We start from the raw sequence: 23,549 nt of genomic DNA on the forward strand, positions 1-23,549 counted from the left end.
TATGGTCCATCAAGCGTCCGGGTGATGCGCGTGATGCCTGCAGCTGTATATACTTGGAGAAGACACCTTGCCAGTCAGTCCACAGTTGAAACAAGCCTCGTCATGGTGCCCTGCTCTAATTGTGTTTCTTGATTTTGTTTTATTATGTTGTAATTTCTGTACGTGTATGCTATAAGGGATATTTTCCAAAAAATAAGGGAAAATAAGGGATATCCCCCCCCCCCACCTCAACCACCGTCCACATACCATACCCCTTACATTTAGACAAGGGTACACACACAGTCAATCCTAAAATCACCACTAGGCGGCCGCTTACTTACACAGTGCAACAACTATTCTGTTAACTAGTTCCTACAGGTGGTGCTGTATGGTTGTAAACTGTGTGTATGCAGGACGTGTGTGTGTGTGTGTGTGTTGAGTTCCCAAACCCACTTGTTGCCGCGCTTCGAAGTTGAAGAGTTTCATCATCACACAATAACTGGACCGCCGTACAGAATCCATCACTCAGACACAAGGAAACATTGAAAGTCAGTTTTTATTTGTATTTACTTCTACAAGTATAGGTTTATATGTCCAGTAATTAGAGCAATACAGTATGGCGATAGTGTTAAACCACGAGTATAGAACACACCCAGCAGTCTGGAGAATGTCATCGTTGTGACAGGAACGCATTCACATTCTGTTAGTTTACTCAGTAGCCTTACCGTCTGACTTCCCTGTGGATAGTATGAGCTTTGGGTCTAATGGTACACGGTGTGCGACACACACACACACACACACACACACACACACACACACACACACACACACACACACACACACACACACACACACACACACACAGCGTTCATAAATACAGTTGAATAAATACAGTTAGTCTACCTGTTCTACATGTTCCCCCACCTCCTCCAGTTAGACCTGACATCCACACACACGTTCACATACAGTGTTGTGCATTTTAAGGCTGAGTACCATGATTAACAACCTCATCATCATCATCATCATCATCATAATTAACACCTCCTTCCAGAGTCAAGCTACCACACAAAGACATTAAAAAACCAAATGTTATTACTAATAAAAATAAATTAAAACAATAACAGTTGCTACAGCTTTGGTCATATTGAGAAAGTGTGTGTGTGTGTGTGTGTGTGTGTGAGAGAGAATACAGATTAATATCATAGGCAGAATCGCAGAGTAACTTCTACTAGTATCCTAAAACACAGAGGCAGACATTGTGAGAGTGGGAGTGTTCATTGGCAAGTGTATCCAAGTATGGAGTAGGGGAGGCTAGCGGAGGTAGAAATCGGAGGACGGGCTCATTGTACTGCACGAAATGGAATGAGGGAACGGCATCAAACACGTGTTTCACACCGTTCCTTATTCCATGCATTTACAATGAGCCCGTCCTCTGATTTCTACCTCTACTAGCCTCCCCTGCTAAGCGGCAGGATTAGCCACATCGACCAGTAGTATACAGGGTAGATACAGGACGTTGGGTACAGTAGATAAGCCTTACAGTATGAGGCCAACACCAACACCAGGAATGACAGGAAGGCAGTCTGCATTAAGGCACATGACGTCACAGTGATGGTATGATTGTCTATGTCCACGCTGTCCATGTCCAGTGTCTGCTACGTCCAGGGTCCTTCTCTGGCTGGAGGAGGCGGACATCGGAGGACGGGCTCGTGGTAACGTGTGGAACGGAACGGGTGTTTAATACCTTATACCTTATAGACTCCTTATTCCGTTCCATGCATTACACAATGAGCCCCGTCTCCGATTTCTACCCCCACCAGCCTCCCCTGCTCTAAAGATTCTTGAGGTTCAAACGAAGGGATGGAGAGAGGAGGAGTGGAGCTGAAGAAGTAGACCCCCCCCCCCCTTTACCCCAACTGAGTCCTTGCCTCACTGTCCACTAATCTTGGGTGTGTGGGTGGCGGTGGGGTGGAAAGGGATAGTTTACCCAAATGACAAAATCAAGTTTTTCCTTTGAGGGTGGGGGTGGGGGGGGTTGGGTTTTGGGGTGAAAGGTCACTTCTGGAGCATTTTCAGTCGTACTTGGGGTCAGCCGACCTGTAGGGGGGGGCAGAGGAGCTGGGTACACGGGCCCGCAGGTCCACGGGCAGGGTGGCGGGCCCGGCGCTGTCGTTGTTGACCAGGGCGCCGTACGAGAAGGACCCGCCGTAGTCGGGCTGCACCACCTGACCTCGGTCATGGATGGTGGGGACTCCTAGGAGAAGAAGAGAGTCAAACCCCACTGTTCTAACAAAGGGTGCATTCGTAAATACGCTCTGGAAATCTGCTCTGAGCGCTCAGGGTGTTTTGGTTTCAACTGAAATCAGTTAATTTCCGAATGGGTCAGAGGGCACCCCGGGTGCGCTCCGGCGCTCTCGGAGTGCATTTACGAATGCACCCAAAGACTATCACAAAACACAAACACAGGTTAAAAAAAAAACACTGGGTGTTTGAAGCTGTGCGTAAAATGCATTACTTTCAAGTCCTTTATTCATTTAAAACAGAGGAAGTATAAAGGAAGTATAAAAAGTTATCAAATGTACAAATGTAAGAAGTACTTTGACGCCTTCAGAAGAAAGACATCAGTAGACTCAGACACAGTGCAGGGTGCAGGGTGCTGTCTCTACCAACCTTGCACCATGTCCATGGTGACGTAGGGCTCGAAGGCCTTGCCTCTCTTCCTGTTCTTGGTGATGAGAAACACGCCCAGGAAACAGAACGCACATCTACGGAGATGGGACGACACTTTACACTTCACCTCAGTGTGACGATAACAGAGGTTCTAGAACACTCACCATACTGATGATGATAACAGAAAGTTCTAGAACACTCACCATACTGATGATGATAACAGAAAGTTCTAGAACACTCACCATAACATACTGATGACGATAACAGAAGGTTCTAGACCACTCACCATAACATATACTGATGACGATAACAGAGGTTCTAGAACACTCACCATACTGATGATGATAACAGAAGGTTCTAGATCACTCACCATACTGATGATGATAACAGAAGGTTCTAGAACACTCACCATAACATACTGATGACGATAACAGAAGGTTCTAGACCACTCACCATAACATATACTGATGATGATAACAGAAGGTTCTAGACCACTCACCATAACATATACTGATGATGATAACAGAAGGTTCTAGACCACTCACCATTGATGATGATAACAGAAGGTTCTAGACCACTCACCATAACATATACTGATGATGATAACAGAAGGTTCTAGACCACTCACCATAACATATACTGATGATGATAACAGAAGGTTCTAGACCACTCACCATTGATGATGATAACAGAAGGTTCTAGAACACTCACCATAACATACTGATGACGATAACAGAAGGTTCTAGAACACTCACCATAACATATACTGATGATGATAACAGAAGGTTCTAGACCACTCACCATACTGATGATGATAACAGAAGGTTCTAGACCACTCACCATAACATACTGATGATGATAACAGAAGGTTCTAGACCACTCACCATTGATGATGATAACAGAAGGTTCTAGACCACTCACCATAACATATACTGATGATGATAACAGAAGGTTCTAGATCACTCACCATTGATGATGATAACAGAAGGTTCTAGACCACTCACCATAACATATACTGATGATGATAACAGAAGGTTCTAGATCACTCACCATTGATGATGATAACAGAAGGTTCTAGACCACTCACCATAACATACTGATGACGATAACAGAAGGTTCTAGAACACTCACCCCAGCAGGAACAGGCAGATATGGAGGACGTGGTCATGGTTGAACTCCAGGTAGAATATGGCTCCTGCACACAACAGGAAGTGAAAAAAAACGTTTGTATTGTTTTTATCTGTTTTTACTGACAGGCAGACAGACAGGCGGGCGGGCAGGCAGGCAGGCAGAAAGGCAGACAGACAGAAAGGCAGACAGACAGACAGGCAGACAGGCAGGCAGGCAGACAGACAGAAAGGCAGGCAGTCAGACAGACAGACAGGCAGGCAGACAGACAGACAGACAGGCAGACAGACAGGCAGACAGACAGACAGGCAGACAGGCAGACAGGCAGACAGCCTCACCTGCAGTGATGGCGAAGCAGGTGGAGAGGATGTAGTTGCCACAGGCGATCAGGGAGGAGTCATACACATGAGTGGCCTGGGAGAGAAACCTGCAACGCATCAGGAGTCAGCTGACAACAATATACAAACTCTATCTATCTATCTATAGTATCCATCCATCTATCTGTCTATAGTATCTATCCATCTATCCATCTATAGTATCTATCCATCTATCTATAGTATCTATCCATCTATCCATCTATAGTATCTATCCATCTATCTATAGTATCTATCCATCTCCCTATCTATCCATCTACCTACAGTATCTATAGTATCTATCCATCTATCTATCTATATATAGTATCTATCCATGTATCCATATAGTATCTATCGATCTATCTATCTATAGTATCTATCGATCTATCTATCTATAGTATCTATAGCATCTATCCATCTATCTATCTATAGTATCTATCCATCTATCTATCTATAGTATCTATCTATCTATCTATAGCATCTATCCATCTATCTATTTATAGTATCTACCCATCTATCTATCTATAGCATCTATCCATCTATCTATCTATAGTATCTATCCATCCATCTATCTATCTATAGTATCTATCCATCTATCTATCTATGTATAGCATCTATCTATCTATAGTAACTATCCATCTATCTATCTATAGTATCTATCCATCTCTCTATCTATAGTATCTATTCATCTATCTATCCACAGATTCAGCCAATCAAAAGCATTCTAAGCACAGACACTCACGTAGCCTGGAACACGATGCTGGCGACCATGGAGACCAACATGACGTAGAAGATGGGGTCGCCCAGCTGCATGTTGCCCTGGATACTGAGGACCAGCATGCCTGCTACCGCCTTCACTGTGATGACTGTCACTGAGCCTGGGAACACGGGGGAGGGGGTGATTGATGCTGGTTACTAACAGATCTACCTCTCACTGTGGAGCATCTGGTCTGATAGAGTGTCTGTCATCTTCTCTTCTCCTCTCCTCTCCTCTCCTCTCCTCTCCTCTCCTCTCCTTTCCTTCCCTCCCGCCTCCTCCCCTCCTCTCCTCTGATCACAGGCCTCTCCGTACTCTGATCTAATCAGAGGAAAGCAGTGGAGACGGCGGGGGGGGGGGGGGGGGGGGGCAGCATGAGGACAGGCCAGGGGAGGCTGGTGGAGGTAGAAATCGGAGGATGGACGTTGACACACGTTGTGTGTTTGTTAAAATTCCTCATTCCGTCCCATGCATGACAATGAGTCAGTCCTCCGATTTCTGCCTCCACCAGCCTCCCTTGGGGATTTGGCGTTGAGGGAGGGGTTGAGGGAGGGGTTGAGGGTGGTGTTGAGGGAGGTGTTGAGGGAGGGGTTGAGGGAGGTGTTGAGGGAGGGGTTGAGGGAGGTGTTGAGGGAGGGGTTGAGGGAGGTGTTGAGGGTTGAGGGAGAGGTTGAGGGAGGTGTTGAGGGAGGGAGGTGTTGAGGGAGGGGTTGAGGGAGGTGTTGAGGGAGGTGTTGAGGGTTGAGGGAGGGGTTGAGGGAGAGGTTAAGGGAGGTGTTGAGGGTTGAGGGAGGTGTTGAGGGAGAGGTTGAGGGAGGTGTTGAGGGTTGAGGGAGGGGTTGAGGGAGGGGTTGAGCAGTGTTTCCTCCAGGAATTTTTACATTAGTGGCGGAGAGCCCCAATTTCTTTCCGCGTGCACGCGCATGAAACGCGCACGCGCGCTCAAAACAACGACCTAATTTCAACCAAAACTAGAGGGAGGATGGCAAAAAAAATAATAAAAAAATATAGAATATAAATGTGATACCGGTTTCCATCCATCAGCTCTGAAGGTTTACGTTACTCACGGATCCAATGTCCTTCTAAACGAGCAGTCTTGGCTCCGTCTCAAACACAACAGGAAAAGTATGTCCAACTTGGCGAAAGTTTCCGAGTATTTCCAACTTGGACAGTTTTTCAACTACAGTAGATGTGATGGCTATCATGTCTATCAAAATTATAAAATTAGCCATCGTCCTGGCATGATTGGGTGTTGGTTTCAACGCACCTGTTGTTTGTCCTTCCTCCGTTTGCAACAAGAAACTCTGGACCTTTTCATGAATTAAAGTGGTCTTAAAATCCAAAGTCCAAATAAAAGTAACAAACGAAAGTAATATATGTTGGTGTACATACCACAGCGCACAGTAGCTGCTGCTTGTTCTCCCGCTGTAGTTGTAGCTGGTGGTGGTGGTACCCCGCCATAAACGTTCATGCCGTTTCGGATCGCTCATAGCCACTGCTAGCTTCAGCAATGTTTGAAGTGTCTGGGACATCTTTTTTCTTGAAAAATCCATCCATCTGTCGCTGTTTTCGTTTAATTTTTCGAAGTTATTTAACGTGATATCTTATTTGTGCACCTAGCTAGCTAGATCAGCTTTTTGTATCTTTTAGATGGTACTACCGGTGACTTTTAGCCCGTTATTTGCGAGGAGAAAACACAGGCGCCCGAGCATTTCGGCAGGTAAGACTGCTGAGCAGGGATGGTTGAGTCTGCACGGTTCTCATGCCGGTTCACATTTAGACCAATCAGAAGTAGCTTGTGTCAACTGAATGTTTAATGTCATTAATCTGATTTTGGATCAGCGGTTAGAGAGAGATGGGCGTGGATTTAGGTGCACTTTTAGTCAACATCCATTATAGCGCTGATCTAGGATCAGATATATTTTAATCAGCTAAAATGTTTTTTTTTAGTGGACTGAATCAATTAGTGGCGGAGGAAATTCATTTGTGGCGGCCCCTCACCAATAAATGCATATAGAGGAAACACTGGGTTGAGGGAGGGGTGGAGGGAGGTGTTGAGGGAGGGAGGTGTTGAGGGAGGTGTTGAGGGTTGAGGGAGGGGTTGAGGGAGAGGTTGAGGGAGGGGTGGAGGGAGGTGTTTGAGGGAGGGGTGGAGGGAGGTGTTTGAGGGAGGTGTTGAGGGAGGTGTTGAGGGAGGGGTTGAGGGAGGTGTTGAGGGAGGCGTTGCCCTGTGGGCGGTTTGTGAAGGTTGGTATAATAGTGAATGAACACAACATCCCTTATGCGTGAAGTGTTGAGGGAACGCATTTGCAGCTGACAAATATTGAGCACCAGGTCTACGCAATAACATTAGAATGGCCAAACAACTGGAAGGGGTAATGGTGAGGCACCTAGCCCTGAGTTACTCCAGGGAGACTCTCCCTGTAATCTCTCATTGTCGGTCGCTGTGGATAAAAGCGTCGGCTAAATGGTTCAAATATTAATGTCTGAGCGTACCGAGGATGGCGACCAGCAGCAGAATGATAACCAGGTAGTTAGCGCGGCGTTGGTGGTAGAAGTAGAGCAGCAGGCAGAACATGATGATCTCCACCAGCTGTCAACAACAACAACAACAACAACAACAACAACAACAACAACAGATGAGATGCTACAGCAGTGACATAATTACATAACGTATAATAAGGACATAAAAGGCCAATTATCTCCATGGCAACAATGTAGGCCCAGAACATGGACTGACCAACGTGGTCACCAATGTGGTTGTCAGCTCAAACAATAACCTGGCAGACATGAATAATAACATTATGAAACATCAATAAGCTGAATAAAACAGTAATAATAACATGCCCAACTTGAATAAGACACTGGTTCTAATCCATGAACAACGTTAACCTTTTCACACCTTTAACCTGGACAATCATGGACATGGACATGGACATGGACAACCCCCCCCCACCTCCCCCCACCCCCATATGACACTGTGGCAGGGTGGAGAAGCTCTTTTAGCAACAGACTACTCCAACCACGCTGCACTAAGGAGCACTACAGGAGATCTTTTCTGCCTGCCCCAATAAGACTGTACAACTTCTCCAGCTGGCTCAATCGGGGTGATCAGAGTCAGGCTGGGGATGTTCAATCTTACTGGACTGTTGTTACTGCATATAATGTTTCAGATGTCTATTTTATCCTATTATTCTATTGTCATCAGTAGATCCCTCCCTCTCACCAGGTACAGCAGCACAGGCCAGCCAATCACGTGTCTGATGACGTTCCCGGCGTTCAGCTGCTCGTGGGAGTTGGGTCCGAACGTGACGAAGAGGTAGGTCCCGCCCACCGTCAGGACACACCCCAGGAACAGCAACACGTAGCGTTCTGGTGACACACACACAGACACAGACACAGACACAGACACACACACACACACACACACACACACACACACACACACACACAGGGATGTCACCGTTAACATTTACATCACATTTACATTTTTGACATTGACACCTTTATCCAAAGCGACTTACAACAACTACATTTGTCTACAGTAAGTGAATCATCTGTCCATCAGTCATCATAAGAGGGGAAAACAACAAAAATGTATCATTCCCCCAATGTGGAAGGGGAGGCTAAAGGAGGTAGAACATCAGGGGAGGCTGGCGGAGGTAGAAATCGGAGGATGGGGTTGCTGTCATGCATGGAACGGAATGGGGAATGGTATCAAACACACACATTTCCCAAATACAATATCCTGTATAGACAGAGAATGTGTGCGGTGGGTCAAGTGGTGTATTTGCATAGTGATAGGATAATGTACATACTATTTACATACATGGGTTACATACTATTTACATAGAAGGGAATGTCAGTATCACGTGTTATACAGTACAGGACCTTGGTAGATAACACCTACGTGTTCAACTTACTTAGGAAGTCCTTCGGCTTCCACTTCTCACGGAGGAAAATGAAACCTAAAATCGAACTTGCTGGAAAAACAAAAATATTATGATGACAGATTAGACACATGATCAGTTTACTCAGAATATGTGTGTATTGCATTTCTAAACTTCAGTCTGTTTAAATATTAGATTTCTGCCTCAGACCAACAACTCCTACATCCACCAACGAGAAGACATCCCCTGGACAGCCAAGTACCAGTTCCCCAGACACAGATTAACACTGGATTTGATACAATGTTCAACAGTAAATCTCCATTAAAGATGCATGTTAGTCCAGGATGGGGTTTACAGGGTTCCTACAAGTTTCAACAAGTGAAATTTAAGACCTTTTTAGACCTTTTTTTAGACCTCTTTGATATAATTTTAGACCTATTCGCGACACCATATGATAGATTTTTGTCATCCTCAAGGTGATGAAATTAGGGATTTCACTGCCATACAGACAAAAAAGGAAGCGAATTGGCATTTTTTTGGTTCCAGTTTGATTAGATGTGATTAGATTGATTAGATTCCACGTAAATAGATGTGGTCGGACTGATTTCCTTGCAGGATCTACTTTTTAAGACCTAGCACCTCATTTTTAGACCGAATAACTGAAATTTGGGGCCTTTTTAGGCCTTATAAATTAGAATGCTGGATTTGAGACTTTAAGGTTTTTTAAGACCAGCGCGGGAACCCTGGGTTTAATCTGTGTGGGGGGTGACCCAGCCTGGGCGATGTGTCGGTACCTATGACAGACACGGCGTTGAGCGGCGCCAGCAGCGCCAGGGGGGCGAAGGCGTAGGAGGTGAAGTTGGCGCCCTCCCCCAGGACCGTCAGGACCAGCCCGACCCACCACGTCTTGGTCCAGTAGAACGCCCGGGGGTCCTTCGCCCCCGCCAGAGACAGGTGGCTGTACTTCTGTAGAAGCGACAGAAACAGTTGAGTGTGTGTGTGTGTGTGTGTGTGTGTGTGTGTGTGTAATTACTGTCTGTGTGAGGCTGGGCAGGTGTGTGTGTGTGTGTGTGTGTGTGTCTGTGTGTGTGTGTGTGTGTCTGTGTGTGTGTGTGTGTGAGTGTGTCTGTGTGTGTGAGTGTGTGTAATTACTGTCTGTGTGAGTCTGGGCTGGTGTGTGTGTGTGTGTGTGTGTGTGTGTGTGTGTGTGTGTGTGTACTTCTGTAGAAGCGACACAAATAGGCAGGAAATATTACAGTTGTTAACATTTACATTTACATTTTTGGCATTTAGCAGACGCCTTATTCCAAAGCGACTTTACAATCAATACATTTGACTAAGCAAGTGAATCATCAATCCACCAGTCGTAGCAGGAAGAGTAATCTAGCTTAGGCCAGGGGCCAATGGCAGTCTCAGTGATAGAGTTGTTGATATAAATCTGTGCAGTTTTTACATTTATTATTTTTTTATTTTTTTATTATCAGTGCACTGTATATCTGATCTTGTCAACTGTAAAGTGTATCGGGACGCTGTGAAAATGTACTATAAATAAAGCCTGATTTTACTGGGCTTTTGGGAGCAGAAAGCAGTGTGTGTTTAGTGAATGTCTCTGATCCCGCACCATTACCCATCAGGTAGGGACACGCCTTGCTAGGGTCAACACAGGGAACAGAGGATGCGGGTTTCACAGGGAGCTGAGCTGACGTACCTGGATGCATAGCGAGATGCTGACCAGCACATTACCAAATATGGCCAGCAGGGTCCCGATGAGGTTCTCCTGCAACCCAAACACACACACAAGAGAAAACACATACCTTAGTGACAAGATCGATTGTATTTGCTTTGGTTGTATTTGATAGGCTTTGAGTGTGTGTATGTACGTGTGTGTGTATGTATGCGTGTGTGTGTGTGTGTGTGTGTGTGTGTGTATGTGTGTGTGTGTGTGTGTGTGTGTGTGTGCGTGTGTGTGTGTGTGTGTGTGCGCGCGTGCGTGTGCGTGCGTGTGTGTGTGTGTGGTAGATGAGCAGGTTTGTCTGAACAGTCATAGGTGATTACAGTCAGTACCCACCCATGGGAGGAGTCCTAAAGACATCCATTTACTGTATTGACTATACGGGTGTTAAATACCATGTCAGATACACACTGAACAGAAAACCAATAAATGTTGATACCATACAGAAACTATAATAATGTCCATCACCATTTGTAAAAACAAACAAACAAACAACGAAGTCAAATGTTGGACACCTAGCTCCAAGATAAAGAGGCACAATAATATGTCAAATGTGTCATGTCTTTGCAGCCCCCCGGTGTGTGTGTCTCCACAGGGCAGGACAGTCACGACATGTTGTCATCCTGCCGCAGCGTTCGTCTCACCGTGTAGGAGCTGCCATCGAACCGGGTGAATTCCACTCCTGCCATTCCGGTAAGGAAGCAAACAGCTAACGGTCAACAGCAAGTGCACGTCCGGATTCCCGGCACATCATGTGTTCCTTAAAATACAGCTTATGTTTACGGAAGAGTATCACCGGGTTGTTTTCCCGTTAGTGTCTACAGGGTAAGGGGAACGCCATTTTTACATCCTTGTTATTTCCGGATTCTACCTGTTGCAGGTCTTTTACGCGTGACGCAGTGACGCACAGTGGTTACGCATCACGCAGTATGAGATAATTGGTGACGTTCCAAGAAATGGACAACACACTGCAACGTAAGATCTATAAAGTGCATGCCCAATCATTTTGACAGACCGAAATATCGACTCCTTACAATTTTTTGCAAACTGTGCATTATTCTACACATTGCCACCACTGTTTCACTGTACTAGTTATGTCTCAAACATTCACGAAGGTAATTCTCCCTATTTCCACAAACCCCCCATGCAGTTAACAAATAATGTACGTATTAATGTCAATAGTTCAACCCCCCCAAAACGTGGATTTTATGCAATAAATAATGCTGTTCCCCCCCCCCCCCCCCCCCCCCCCATCCAGATCCGTTTCAGCAGGCAGGGTGTAAGAAGCAGGTGCACCCTGCAGTATCTCATCAACCCAACAGGCGGCGACAGCGAGACATTCTTACGCCAGAATGGATTCTTACACCAGTGACAAATTAATCCATAACTTTCCATAACTGGAAAGTGACAATCCATAACTCATTATATCAATAATAAATACCCATAGACACATTAGGCCTCCCTGGCTGGTGGAGACAGATAGAGGACGTGCTCGTTGTAATCAATGTATGGAGCGGAATTAAGAATGGCATCAATTGATACTCCGTTCCGTGCGTTACAATGTGCCCGTCCTCTGATATCCGCCTCCGCCAGCCTCCCCTGGTAGGCGGGTTCGGGTTCGGGTTCTATGTCTTTGGCAGTCATAGCCATCATTTTGGGATCGGTCTATGCTTTGTATTTTCCCATGTCTAAAATTAAACTAGGCGTCAACCTGGTCCATCCCTCGATCTACCCAAAGGAGCAACATAATAGTTAATGTGACAGCATCAATCATATCTTGACTAGAGAGGCATGCCACGCATGCTTTCCGCCGGTGTCATGCGCTCCCCGGGGCGTTTTGGATCGGCCCACTGCGTCAGTCCGCTGTGTTCATACGCAGGCCCTGGTGTTGTACAGTCCTGTGATTATAGTCAATTGATTGTGTTTTTGTATGGTTGAAGTAGGAGGACAATAAACGGTTTATCTTGTGTAACGCATTTTAAAGACCAAAGGGAACACGTGCACGCCTCTCATGTACTATATGGCCATGAGTCACTGTGACATAATTAGCAGCTGTCACAAGAAAAACGGAAGAAAGGATGGGCTAAAATAACTAAAAGACAAAGAATAAAGCGACCTTCGTGAAAGCAAGGCTGCTGTCCGCAGTTTCGGCCCCCTCAGGTCCGCTGGCAGGCTGGTCCAGACAGAGACTGGGGGTGAAAGCTGCCCCGCCATGTCTCTTGGTCTTGGGCTTATTAGATAGTGAAATAGTTATTAAATAGTTAACTCGTTATTAAATAGTGAAATAGTTATTACATAGTGAAATAGTTATTAAATAGTTAACTCGTTATTAAATAGTGAAATAGTTATTAAATAGTTAACTCGTTATTACATAGTGAAATAGTTATTAAATAGTTAAATCGTGATTAAATAGTTAAAAGGCCAGAGCATCTGAGGGATACTGTGTGTGCTTTGAGTTGCATTTCATGTACGAAAGGCGCTATATAAATACAGCTTTACTTACTTACTTAGGCTACATACCTTTCTGGTAGACCAGACAGGAGAGTGTCACAATAATCAAGCATTCTAGTCATAAAAAACATGGATTACTCTCTCTGTCTCAGAGCTGAGGGAGAAACGGCCTGTATTTGCTGAGTTATTCAGGAAAAAAACCGACCGTTGTCAGCCAACACATCCATCACTAGACATGACATGGTGTGACCAGTAGAGGGAGTAGAGAGCTACACTGACCAGGCCTCTGTTTGATAGGACGTGCCGTTTTGACGAGTGGAATATGTATCAATGGAAAATAACTGTCACAAATTCTTATTCAATCTGCAAACGAGAGAGATGGTGAAGCATAATATGTATGTGTAATGTATGAGTTGTGACACTTTTCAGGCAAATGGGCTCTCATGGCAACAGCTACTATTTAACTTGTTAGTCTGGGCAAAGGCCTCATACCAGGGGAGGCTGGTGGAGGTAGAAATCGGAGGACAGGCTCATTGTAATGCATGGAACGGAATGAGGACACACATGGTTGATACTATTCCTTATTAATTTTTACATTTAAGTAATTTAGCTGATGTACATTTGTCTATTGTGCAACAGTCATCATGTGTCAAACCTTCCATAAGAACAAGTGCCATCACCAGTCACAGTGCAAGAGAAAGGAAGACATGTTTTTATTATTATATTTAATTCCATACATTACAATGAGCCTGTCCTCCGATTTCTACCTCCATCACTACCCAGGAGAGGAGTGAAAACTAGTCTATCCCAGGTTGATACCATAGAATTACAAGTCTGTTTCTATGGTTTCAACCAGAGTGCTCTATGAAGAAGAGTGGCGCCAATGAAGGGCCATTTTCTATTGGCCAACGGCAAATAGTTCCTTTACGTGTTACCAGGTAACCTTGCCAGGTTTATCATCCAATAAAACCCATTGGTGCCAGTCTTTTAATACACCACTCTGGGTAGAAGAACCATAGAATTAGAACTATAGTATCTGTGGATATAGAATTAGAATGAGTCATTCTTAATTCTGTATCCACGGCTATAACAGTGTTCTAGGGTATGACCACATAGTATACACACATGAGTGAAGCCATGGAGATACATCCAGACTGTTACCTCTCAGCCACACCATAGGGAGCACTGTCACAGATCTGAGATGTGCTGCATCCTGTAGCGTGTCAGGTGAAGACAGGAGAATGCATTTGGCGGCTGTTAAATAAGTATTATTGATGGGTGGTGGCCCGAGATTGGTAGTAACCCAAAGTAATTAAGGATTCTTGCTCAAGGTAGACAATTGAAGAATGATTTATTCCTTTGCAGCGCTGCAGGTAAGTTCTCTCACAGGGGGAGAACACACACAGTCATGGCCACATGCAGTGTTCCCTTTATAGACAGAATATTGATGATCAAGCAAACATCTGTCTAACACAAATCATAACTATTGACAATGGCTCTGTTCAGCCTACTTGACCCTGAAGGGTACCCCAGCCATGTACATTCTAACTCTGCCCCATAAGGAGCTGATTCTCTGTCAGTTCTGAGTATTCTGAGGACCCATTGACCCATGGTCTAAAGGCCGATTTAAAGTTCTGCGTAAAGTCGACTCCGTAGGCTACGCGTAAGCTTACGTAGTCCCGCGTGACCGTGCGTAGCCTTGAATGTGCTCCTCTCAAAAAATCTAAGTACGTGTCAGCGCGTCAGCTCTGTGATTGGTCCGCTTGGTAGCACATGATTCAGACAAGATTCCGACTCTCTCATCGGCCAAAATGCGGAAGCCATGATAGAAATGTCATTTACTTTTTCTGTAATTACTTATTAATAAAGATTTGAAAAAGTATGATAACCATCGTATTATCTTAGTTTAATGTCATTTCAATGCATCATAGAACTTTTATTTACAACAAGCATAACAACAAAAAGATCGCTATTATGCCGCTTTGAGCTTTGAGCTCCGTTGACTTCCTAACCGGAAGAGGCACAGCACAGGGGCATAGAAAACACACTGCCACCTAGCGATGTGACGGTGTAATTGCAGCGCAGCCTACGCAGAAGTGTAAAGTGCGAGAGCCCTTACGTAGGGAACGTAAGCTACGCACGTAAATTCGATGCAGAACTTTAAATCGGCCTTAAGTCTGTCCTTCGTTCAGTTCAAGTGACATGTTACAAGATGTTACAAGGCAGAGAAGATGGGAGAGAGTAAACAGTCTAAATGACACATTGGTTTGATTAGTTATTTCATATAAAGTGTTTAAAGTGTATACTCAATGAAAACACATCCTAACAGCGGCACAGCATGGAGGCTGGATGAGATGTTGTTCTGGGAATATTGACAGGAGAGCGTGAGCGATGGAACACGTCAACAACAACTAGAGCGTGAGCGATGGAAAACGTCAACAACAACTAGAAAGCGGTAGTGGCAGGATAAAATATGTTTCATATGTTCATCTGTAATGTGTGATTATAAACGATTGTAAACTCTGCATTCAGATGAAAGACAAAACTATTTTGTTGACGTGTTGTAGGAGAGGCTGGTGGAGGAGGACAGGTCGACCTCCACCAGTCTCCAGATAGACAGACAGACAGGCGGACAGACAGACAGAGACGGGCGGATGGAGGGGTGGACACACAGTAAGTAGGCAGTGATTTACTAGTTTGTGTCAACCAGAAGTCAGAAGGTTACATAAATAATTACATATTTACTGGTTAGATGCATGAGAGATGCATGAAAATCTCCCTCCACAACATCAAAGCTTCCCGTAACAGACACACACCTGTCACCTGTCACTTGTCACCTGTCACCTGTCTCACCACAGCAGCATCTGAAGATGATTTGTGGGAATGGAACATATCTTTAGATATTAGATTCCCTCTGACACACCTGTATTAGAAGGCATTCTCCAGAGTTCGTCACATACAGGTGCACAGGTAACCACGTCCACTCACAGGTAACAAACTCACTCCTCATCACTCCCCTCCCCCCTCTCCCCCACCGCCCAAGTTGTCCAATTGCTATCTTTTCGATGGCGTAGCTGATTTACATCGGGTATTTGAGGGATAAGGCTTGGGGTTGGGGTTGGGACCAGGGACTGGGGGCTGGGGGCTGGGACTGGGGTTGGGGCTGGGACACGGACTGGGGCCAGGGCTATGGCTGGGTCTGGAGCTGGGGGCTGGGGGCTGGGGACTGGTGTCAGGGTGCTGCCCGGGGGCTAGGCACCAGGGGGCCAGGGCATGTCTGACTGGGGTTATCAGGGTCATACTGCATAGCAGACGGACCTGTTCCCCACCTGGACCCGCCCCCCCCATGTGGACCCGCCCAGCCAATCACAGCTGGAATTTCTATGGTTCCTCCAGGGCCTAAAGATGGTTGGATCATCCTTCACTCCACCCACCGCACACACACACACACACACTCACACACACACACACACACACACACACACACACACACACACACACACACACACACAAGATCCTTTAATTATCATAGCTTCAAATGTAAACGACTGGTGTCTATGGTGTTTATGGCTGAGAGTGGGTGGGAGCATCCTGCAGGTGTTTTTTTATGATGTGTGTGTGTGTGTGTGTGTGTGGGGGGGGGGGGGGGGTCAGAGTGACACCTGTCATTCCCAAGACAAACAGGCCTGGGTTACGTCATGTCCCTGAAGTGTTCTGGTGTGACACCTCCTCCATCAGAGGGACTCCAGTGCAGTCTCAGTCTCTGCCTGCTCATATGATGCAACACACACGTTGTTCTTTAACATGTTTGTAAAGCTCTCTGTACAGGACCAGGGGAGGCTGGTGGAGGTAGACATCAGAGGACAGGGGAGGCTGGTGGAGGTAGACATCGGAGGACAGGGGAGGCTGGTGGAAGTAGACATTGGAGGACAGGGGAGGTAGACATCGGAGGACAGGGGAGGCTGGTGGAGGTAGACATCGGAGGACAGGGGAGGCTGGTAGAGGTAGACATCGGAGGACAGGGGAGGCTGGTGGAGGTAGACATCAGAGGACAGGGGAGGTAGACATCGGAGGACAGGGGAGGCTGGTGGAGGTAGACATCGGAGGACAGGGGAGGCTGGTGGAGGTAGACATGGGAGGACAGGGGAGGTTGGTGGAGGTATAAATTGGAGGACAGGGGAGGCTGGTGGAGGTAGACATCGGAGGACGGCCTCATTGTAGTGCATGGAACGGAGTGAGGAATGGTATCAAACACACAACGGTGTCATGTGTCCTCCGTCCTCCGATGTCTACCTCCACCAGCCTCCCACCGAGCCTCTCTTTACAAGGATGTAGCTGTTCTATCACAAAATGCAAAGTGACATTTCCTTTGTGGCGTAGTTGGTAGAGCATTGCATAAGGTTGTGGGGTCAATTTCCACTGGGACCAACTATGCGACAAATGCATTCACTCACTGTCCCTGTAAGCTGCTGTAAGATCCGGTATGCTCTCTTCTATGGCGAATAGAACAGTCTATCTATGGTGCATAAAACAGTCTATGGTGAACAGAACATTCTATGGTGAACAGAACATTCTATGGTGAACAGAACATTCTATGGTGAACAGAACATTCTATGGTGAACAGAACAGTCTATGGTGCATAGAACATTCTATGGTGAATAGAACATTCTATGGTTTCAAGTTCAAGTTTCAAGTTCGCTTTTATTGGTCACATGTACAGTACAGTGAAATGCTTTGTTCTGCACAGGCCCCCCCTTGAGAATGTGCTTCATACAGTACCAATAATTAAAGATAAAATAAAAAATTAAATAAGTCATAAGTATGGTGTAACACCTACTATACACTATACAATACGCTATACACTATACACTATACAATACGCTATACACTATACACTATACAATACGCTATACACTATACACTTTACAATACACGATATACAAGTACAAGAGAAATCAGTAATAAAAAAGTGCAATTCGCTTGATGGATGTATAAATATGGTGTAGTGGTGTTTAAATATGTTTAAATATGGTGTAAAGTGCTTAAAGTGTCTGGTTTGGTTGGTTTGGTTTCATTCATTCACAGTCATTGAGAGTCATTGAGCATCCTGATGGCCTGGGGATAGAAGCTCCTTTTGAGTCTCTCTGTGCTGGCCATGAGACTCCTGTAACGCTTGCAGCAGTTCAAAGAGGCAGTTGTTAGGATGGCTAGAGTCTTTGATTATTCTCCTAGCCTTGGCCCTGCAACGCTTGGTGTAAATGTCCTGGAGGGTGGGAAGCCCACCTCCAATTGTGCGTTCGGCTGATCGGGCCACTCTCTGCAGTCTGCTGCGGTCATATGCGGTGCTATTCCCAAACCAGGAGGTGATGTTACCGGTCAGGATACTCTCTATTGTGCATGAGTAGAAGTTCTTAAGGATCTTCTGACTCATTTTAAACTTCTTTAGCCGCCTTAGGAAGTAGAGGGGCTGCTGTGCCTTCTTCACAACACTGTCTATGTGTGTGGACCGTGTCAAGTCCTCGGATATGTGAACTCCGAGGTATTTGAAACTGTTCACTCTCTCGACCGTTGCTCCGTTGATGCTGAGGGGGCTATAGTCCCTAACCCCTGACCTCCTAAAGTCCACAATGAGTTCTTTGGTTTTGCTGACGTTCAGGGAGAGGCTGTTCTCCTGACACCACAGCGCCAGGTTCTCTACCTCTCCCAGGTAGGCCCTCTCGTCATTTCCAGAGATCAGGCCCACCACAGCTGTGTCGTCAGCAAACTTGATAATTGTGTTGCTGTTGTGCTTTGCCACACAGTCATGTGTATAGAGCGAGTAGAGGAGGGGGCTCAGAACACAGCCCTGGGGGGCACCTGTGTTGAGAGTGATGGATGAGGAGGTGCAGTTGCCTGCTCTCACCACTTGGGGTCTCCCAGTCAGGAAGTCCAAGACCCACTGTGAACAGAACAGTCTATGGTGCATAGAACATTCTATGGTGAATAGAACATTCTATGGTGAATAGAACAGTCTATGGTGAACAGAACATTCTATGGTGAACAGAACATTATAAGGTGCATAGAACATTCTATGGTGAACAGAACATTCTATGGTGAACAGAACAGTCTTTGTATGTACATTTTTATGTCAGTACTTACGGGGCACTGTTGTGTAAATAGTACCTACAGCAGACTAGACTTACTAGAAGTTGGTGCGCAAAACGAGAGGACAGTAACAGCGGATTTCCTGAAGCAACAGCAGATCCCACACGATATCGCTCGGACACCGGGAGAACAATGGTACGCGATCCCGTTTCTCAGACGCAAACGTCGGCGCCGAGATCGTAAACAACGCCGAGGCCGCAGGGGAGGCCTGCTAGCTAGGCTGAGAAGAAGCCCGGACAAGCCAGCTTTGCCGAGTATATTCCTCTCCAACGTGAGATCACTCGCTAACAAGATGGACGAACTGAGACTGCAGGTAGCTACCAACAACACCTTGGGGGACAGCTGTGTGATTATTCTCACAGAGACCTGGCTCAACGCTACCATCATCGACTCTGCCGTCGGGCTAGAGGGACGCTCGCTTCACAGAGCTGACCGGACATTGCTTAGTGAGAAGACGCGCGGAGGCGTCCTGATCATTTCTACGAAGGACAGCTGGTGTTTAAACACGAAAACTGTAAGTAGCCACTGCTCCCCAGACCTGGAATACTTGACTGTTAAATGCTGACCCACATACCTCCCGAGGGAATTCAACACGGTGTACATAACAGCAGTATACATAGCACCTAGCGCAGATGCTAGCTTAGCATTGGCGCGGCTACATGACGTCATCAGTGGAGGACAGAGCGCGGACCCTCAGGCAGTGCATATAATCGCGGGAGACTTTAATCATGCTGACCTGAAGGTAGTACTACCAAAGTTCTATCAGCATGTTAAAATGTGCAACAAGAGGAGAAAAAACACTGGACAAGGTATACACCAACATCAAGCTTGCCTACAAGGCTAGACCGCTAGCTCATCTAGGCATGTCTGACCACGTGTCCATCCTTCTGATCCCAGCCTACACTCCCATGAGGAAAAGTGCTCCCATCACCACTAAGACTGTCAGAACCTGGCCAGCAGGGTCCGTTCCACTGCAGATCTGCCTGAATGACACCTCATGGCAGGAATATGAGCATGAGGACCTGGAACAGTTCACGTCGTCGGTTCTGAACCACATAGTGAACTGCACCAACTCAGCCACCGTGGACAAACGTGTCCGGGTCTACCCCAACACGAAGCCATGGATGACTGAGAAGGTCCAAAAACTGCTCAAGGAGAGGGACAACGCCTACTCAGCAAAGGACACACTGCTGTACAGCACCACCAGGGCTAACCTAAAGCGTGGCATCCGGGAGGCCAAGGCAGACCACAGAGAGAAGATTGAGGAATGCTTCCTGAGCAACGACTCCAGGCGGGTGTGGCAGGGGGTTCAGCACATGACAAACTTCAGAGCCAACAGGCTCACAGCCGCGGAGGACGACCCCCTGCTGGCGGAAAAGCTGTACTCCTTCTACGCCCGGTTCGACGAGGGGCGAACGGAGGTAACCACAACACAAACACCACTCTCTCCAGCTCTCAGCAGCCTCACCCTCACAGAGCATGAAGTGAGACGCGTGCTGAAGGCGGTGGACCCCAGAAAAGCCTCAGGGCCGGATGGCGTCCTGGGACGGGTGCTGAGGGACTGCGCCGACCAGCTGGCCGGGGTTTTCACCAACATCTTCAACCAGTCCCTGTCCCAGGCCACCATCCCACCCTGCCTGAAAACCTCAACTATCATCCCAGTCCCGAAGAAAAGCACGGTGAGCTGCCTAAACGACTACCGCCCGGTGGCACTCACACCAATCATCATGAAGTGCTTCGAGAAACTAGTCCGGGCCCACATAGTCACACGCCTCCCGCCCAACCTGGATCCATACCAGTTCGCCTACAGAGCCCACAGGTCCACAGAGGACGCCATCGCGACGACTCTCCACTCCACTCTATCCCACCTGGAGAGGGGGAACAGCTACGCGAGACTGCTCTTTGTGGACTTCAGCTCTGCCTTCAACACCATCCTTCCAGACAGGCTAGTGACCAAACTACTAGACCTGGGACTATCACACTCTATCTGTGCATGGATCAAGGACTTCCTGTCTGACCGCCCCCAGAGGGTGCGGGTGGGCTCCCACACCTCCACAGCCCTCAGACTCAGCACTGGATCCCCCCAGGGACCCCAGGGACCGTGGGACCCCAGGGACCGTGGTGGGCTGCATCTCGGGGGGGGGGACGAGGCGGCGTACAGGGATGAGGTAGAGCAGCTGAGCAAGCTGTGCAAGGTTAACAACCTGCTGCTGAACCAGTCAAAGACCCAGGAAATCATCGTGGACTTCAGGAGGAACAAATCTGAGGTCCAGCCCCTGCTCGTCGATGGAGGGAGCGTGGAGAGAGTCTCAACTAGGGGTGGGCATCAATGATCGACGATCGATAATTGATCGATAAGGATCTTGGTCGATCACAAAATATTTTGATCGATATATATTATTTTTCTTTATTATATATATTTTTTTTTTGAATAATAATAATGGAAATTAGTTTGTCCACGTGTCACCAGATTGCGTTCGTCTCTCACCCCTGAACATGTTAACATGATCATTTTTCTGAACAAGAACCAGTAGGCCTGCCGCCTACAGTCTCTCGCTGGAGTTTAAATGTAAGTTAAGCTGGACGCTCTTAAGGACACTAACGTTTTCAGTCATCCTCCTATTTGTGAGTAACTGTTTTTTTACTGCTCCTATGGTGAGTTACTTATTTTCTATATTTTTATTTATAACGTAAAATGTGTTTTTAAGTTAAACAATTTAGGCTACTCACTGCCTTGTTTAAGAGGATTGTTATCTGACTGTAGTGTCTAGTTTGAATGTGAATGAATGAATGTGTGCAATAGCAACACAAATAAAGTTTTTTCCCCAAGGAAAACATGCTTGTTATTTCTGCCCTAGTTTTATTTTATTTTTTTAATGAAAAAAAAGCTTATTGATTAATCGATAATTGATCGTGAATTCTTGCGATTATCGAAAAAGAAATTTTGATCGTTTGCCCAGCCCTAGTCTCAACCCTCCGATTCCTGGGGGTGCACATACAGGATGACCTGTCCTGGAAGACCAACACAGCAGCCGTCATCAAGAAGGCACAACAGCGGCTCTACTTCCTGAGAGTCCTCAGGAAATACCACCTCAGACAGGAGCTGCTTGTGACCTTCTACCGCTGCACAGTGGAGAGCATCCTCACCTACTGCATCTGTGTGTGGTTCTCCAGCTGCACAGCCGCAGAAAGGAAAGCGCTACAGAGAGTCGTGAGATCGGCCCAGAAGATCACCGGCGCCCCCCTCCCCTCTCTGGAAGAGCTGTACAACACACGCTGCCTCAGGAAGGCCTCCAAGATCTCCAGAGACCCATCCCACCCTGGGAACGAACACTTTGTTCGGCTGCCCTCGGACAAGCGGTTCAGGACCATGTTCGCAAGGACAAATAGACTGAAGCTCAGCTTCTACCCCAGGGCCATTCAGGCCCTGAACACAGCAAAGACCTAGGTTCTAGGCCCTGGACAATCTAGACAATTTGATGGCAGCTACTAGATTGTAATCAAGTGCAATACTGAAACACAACTGTGAACATTTCAAACCTGCAAACTGCGACACTTTAAATGAATGTGCAATAACACAATGTGCAATATGACAACCCTCGGGTACATAAGGTTCAGAGATAGGAAATGTTAGGATATGTATAGTATAGCATAGCATAGAGTACAGCACAATGTTTTATTTGTATAGTATAGTATAGTGGATAGTGTACATAGCCTTTATTTATGTAAACCAGCTCTTTTCCCTTCTTGTTTTTAGTTTTTTTTTTTTCCTAGCACCAGGGGAGCCCCCCCTCCCAAATTTCGTTGTATGGTACCTGTACTATATCAATGACAATAAAGACCATTCATTCATTCATTCATTCATTCATTAATTCATTCATGGTGTTCTGTGAGTCTCTCTCTCCAGTAGCCGGCCTCCTTCTGCGGTGCTCGTGGCGTGCTCTGCGTTGGTGTCAGAGAAAACGCTGAGGTCGTTGGCGGAGCGTGGGCGCTACCACCCACCTCCCTCGAGGTCGTTGGCGACACCGGCAGCGTAGTATTCTCCGACCGTTGAGCCGGTTGCGCAAAACAAACACACACGCCACCGCCGCCTGTCACCTCAGGAATGCAGGCGTGCTGGGCGACAGGGAAGAAGGAGACCCTTTATGACTCACACGCTCTCGTGGCATCATCCAGGAAGGAAGGAAGGAAGGTGTGTGTGGTTTCTTTTTGAGGGATGATCAGGTGATACTCTCTCGTTTTGCGGGAGGAATGTTCTTTCGTTGCGGGGTAGTGGCGGAGCAGGCTTTTCCTAAATCCTGGGCCTGTCCAAGCTTGTCTCCACGTATGCACACACACACACGCGCACACACACACACACACACAGGTGACAGACATTCACACACACACATTGATGTGTGTGACAGGGATGTGACAGGGATGGCAGGAACTTAAGGTGAATATTT

General features: G+C 46.6%; 2 protein-coding genes across 2 annotated transcripts in view; one reads left to right on the top strand and one right to left on the bottom strand.

Annotated features, from left to right (window-relative positions):
- Positions 1–1,913: 1,913 nt before the first annotated feature.
- On the bottom strand, positions 1,914–11,205 carry nipal3 (NIPA like domain containing 3). The gene is made up of 11 exons (XM_080546297.1): positions 11,154–11,205; positions 10,486–10,554; positions 9,572–9,743; positions 8,811–8,870; positions 8,114–8,259; positions 7,384–7,480; positions 4,873–5,008; positions 4,116–4,204; positions 3,781–3,844; positions 2,650–2,744; positions 1,914–2,233 (listed from the first exon to the last, which is right to left on the bottom strand). The coding sequence occupies exons 1-11, from the start codon at positions 11,196–11,198 to the stop codon at positions 2,052–2,054; spliced, it is 1,155 nt and encodes a 384-aa protein (XP_080402423.1). The 5' UTR covers positions 11,199–11,205; the 3' UTR covers positions 1,914–2,051.
- An 8,191-nt stretch (positions 11,206–19,396) lies between these two features.
- grhl3 (grainyhead-like transcription factor 3) overlaps positions 19,397–23,549 on the top strand; it is a gene marked incomplete at both ends in the record, with an annotated part of 38,553 nt that continues 34,400 nt past the window's right edge. Inside the window, one exon of the mRNA XM_080547133.1 lies at positions 19,397–19,506. Within this exon, the coding sequence (XP_080403259.1) occupies positions 19,397–19,506 (110 nt within the window). The remainder of the gene's footprint in view (positions 19,507–23,549) is intronic.

The sequence above is a fragment of the Nansenia antarctica genome (genome assembly GCF_963989245.1).
Source record: "Nansenia antarctica genome assembly, chromosome: 1".
Lineage (NCBI taxonomy): Eukaryota > Metazoa > Chordata > Actinopteri > Argentiniformes > Microstomatidae > Nansenia > Nansenia antarctica.

What these genes read in the sequence shown, in the direction of transcription:
- nipal3 (XM_080546297.1), bottom strand. Translation starts at nt 11,198, where the DNA reads ATGGCAGGAGTGGAATTCACCCGGTTCGATGGCAGCTCCTACACG. An exon ending in CTGCTTCGCCATCACTGCAG is followed by an intron (nt 3,845 to 4,115) that starts GTGAGGCTGTCT and finishes TGTTGTGTGCAG; the next exon opens with GAGCCATATTCTACCTGGAG. An exon ending in ATCTGCCTGTTCCTGCTGGG is followed by an intron (nt 2,745 to 3,780) that starts GTGAGTGTTCTA and finishes CCATCTCCGTAG; the next exon opens with ATGTGCGTTCTGTTTCCTGG.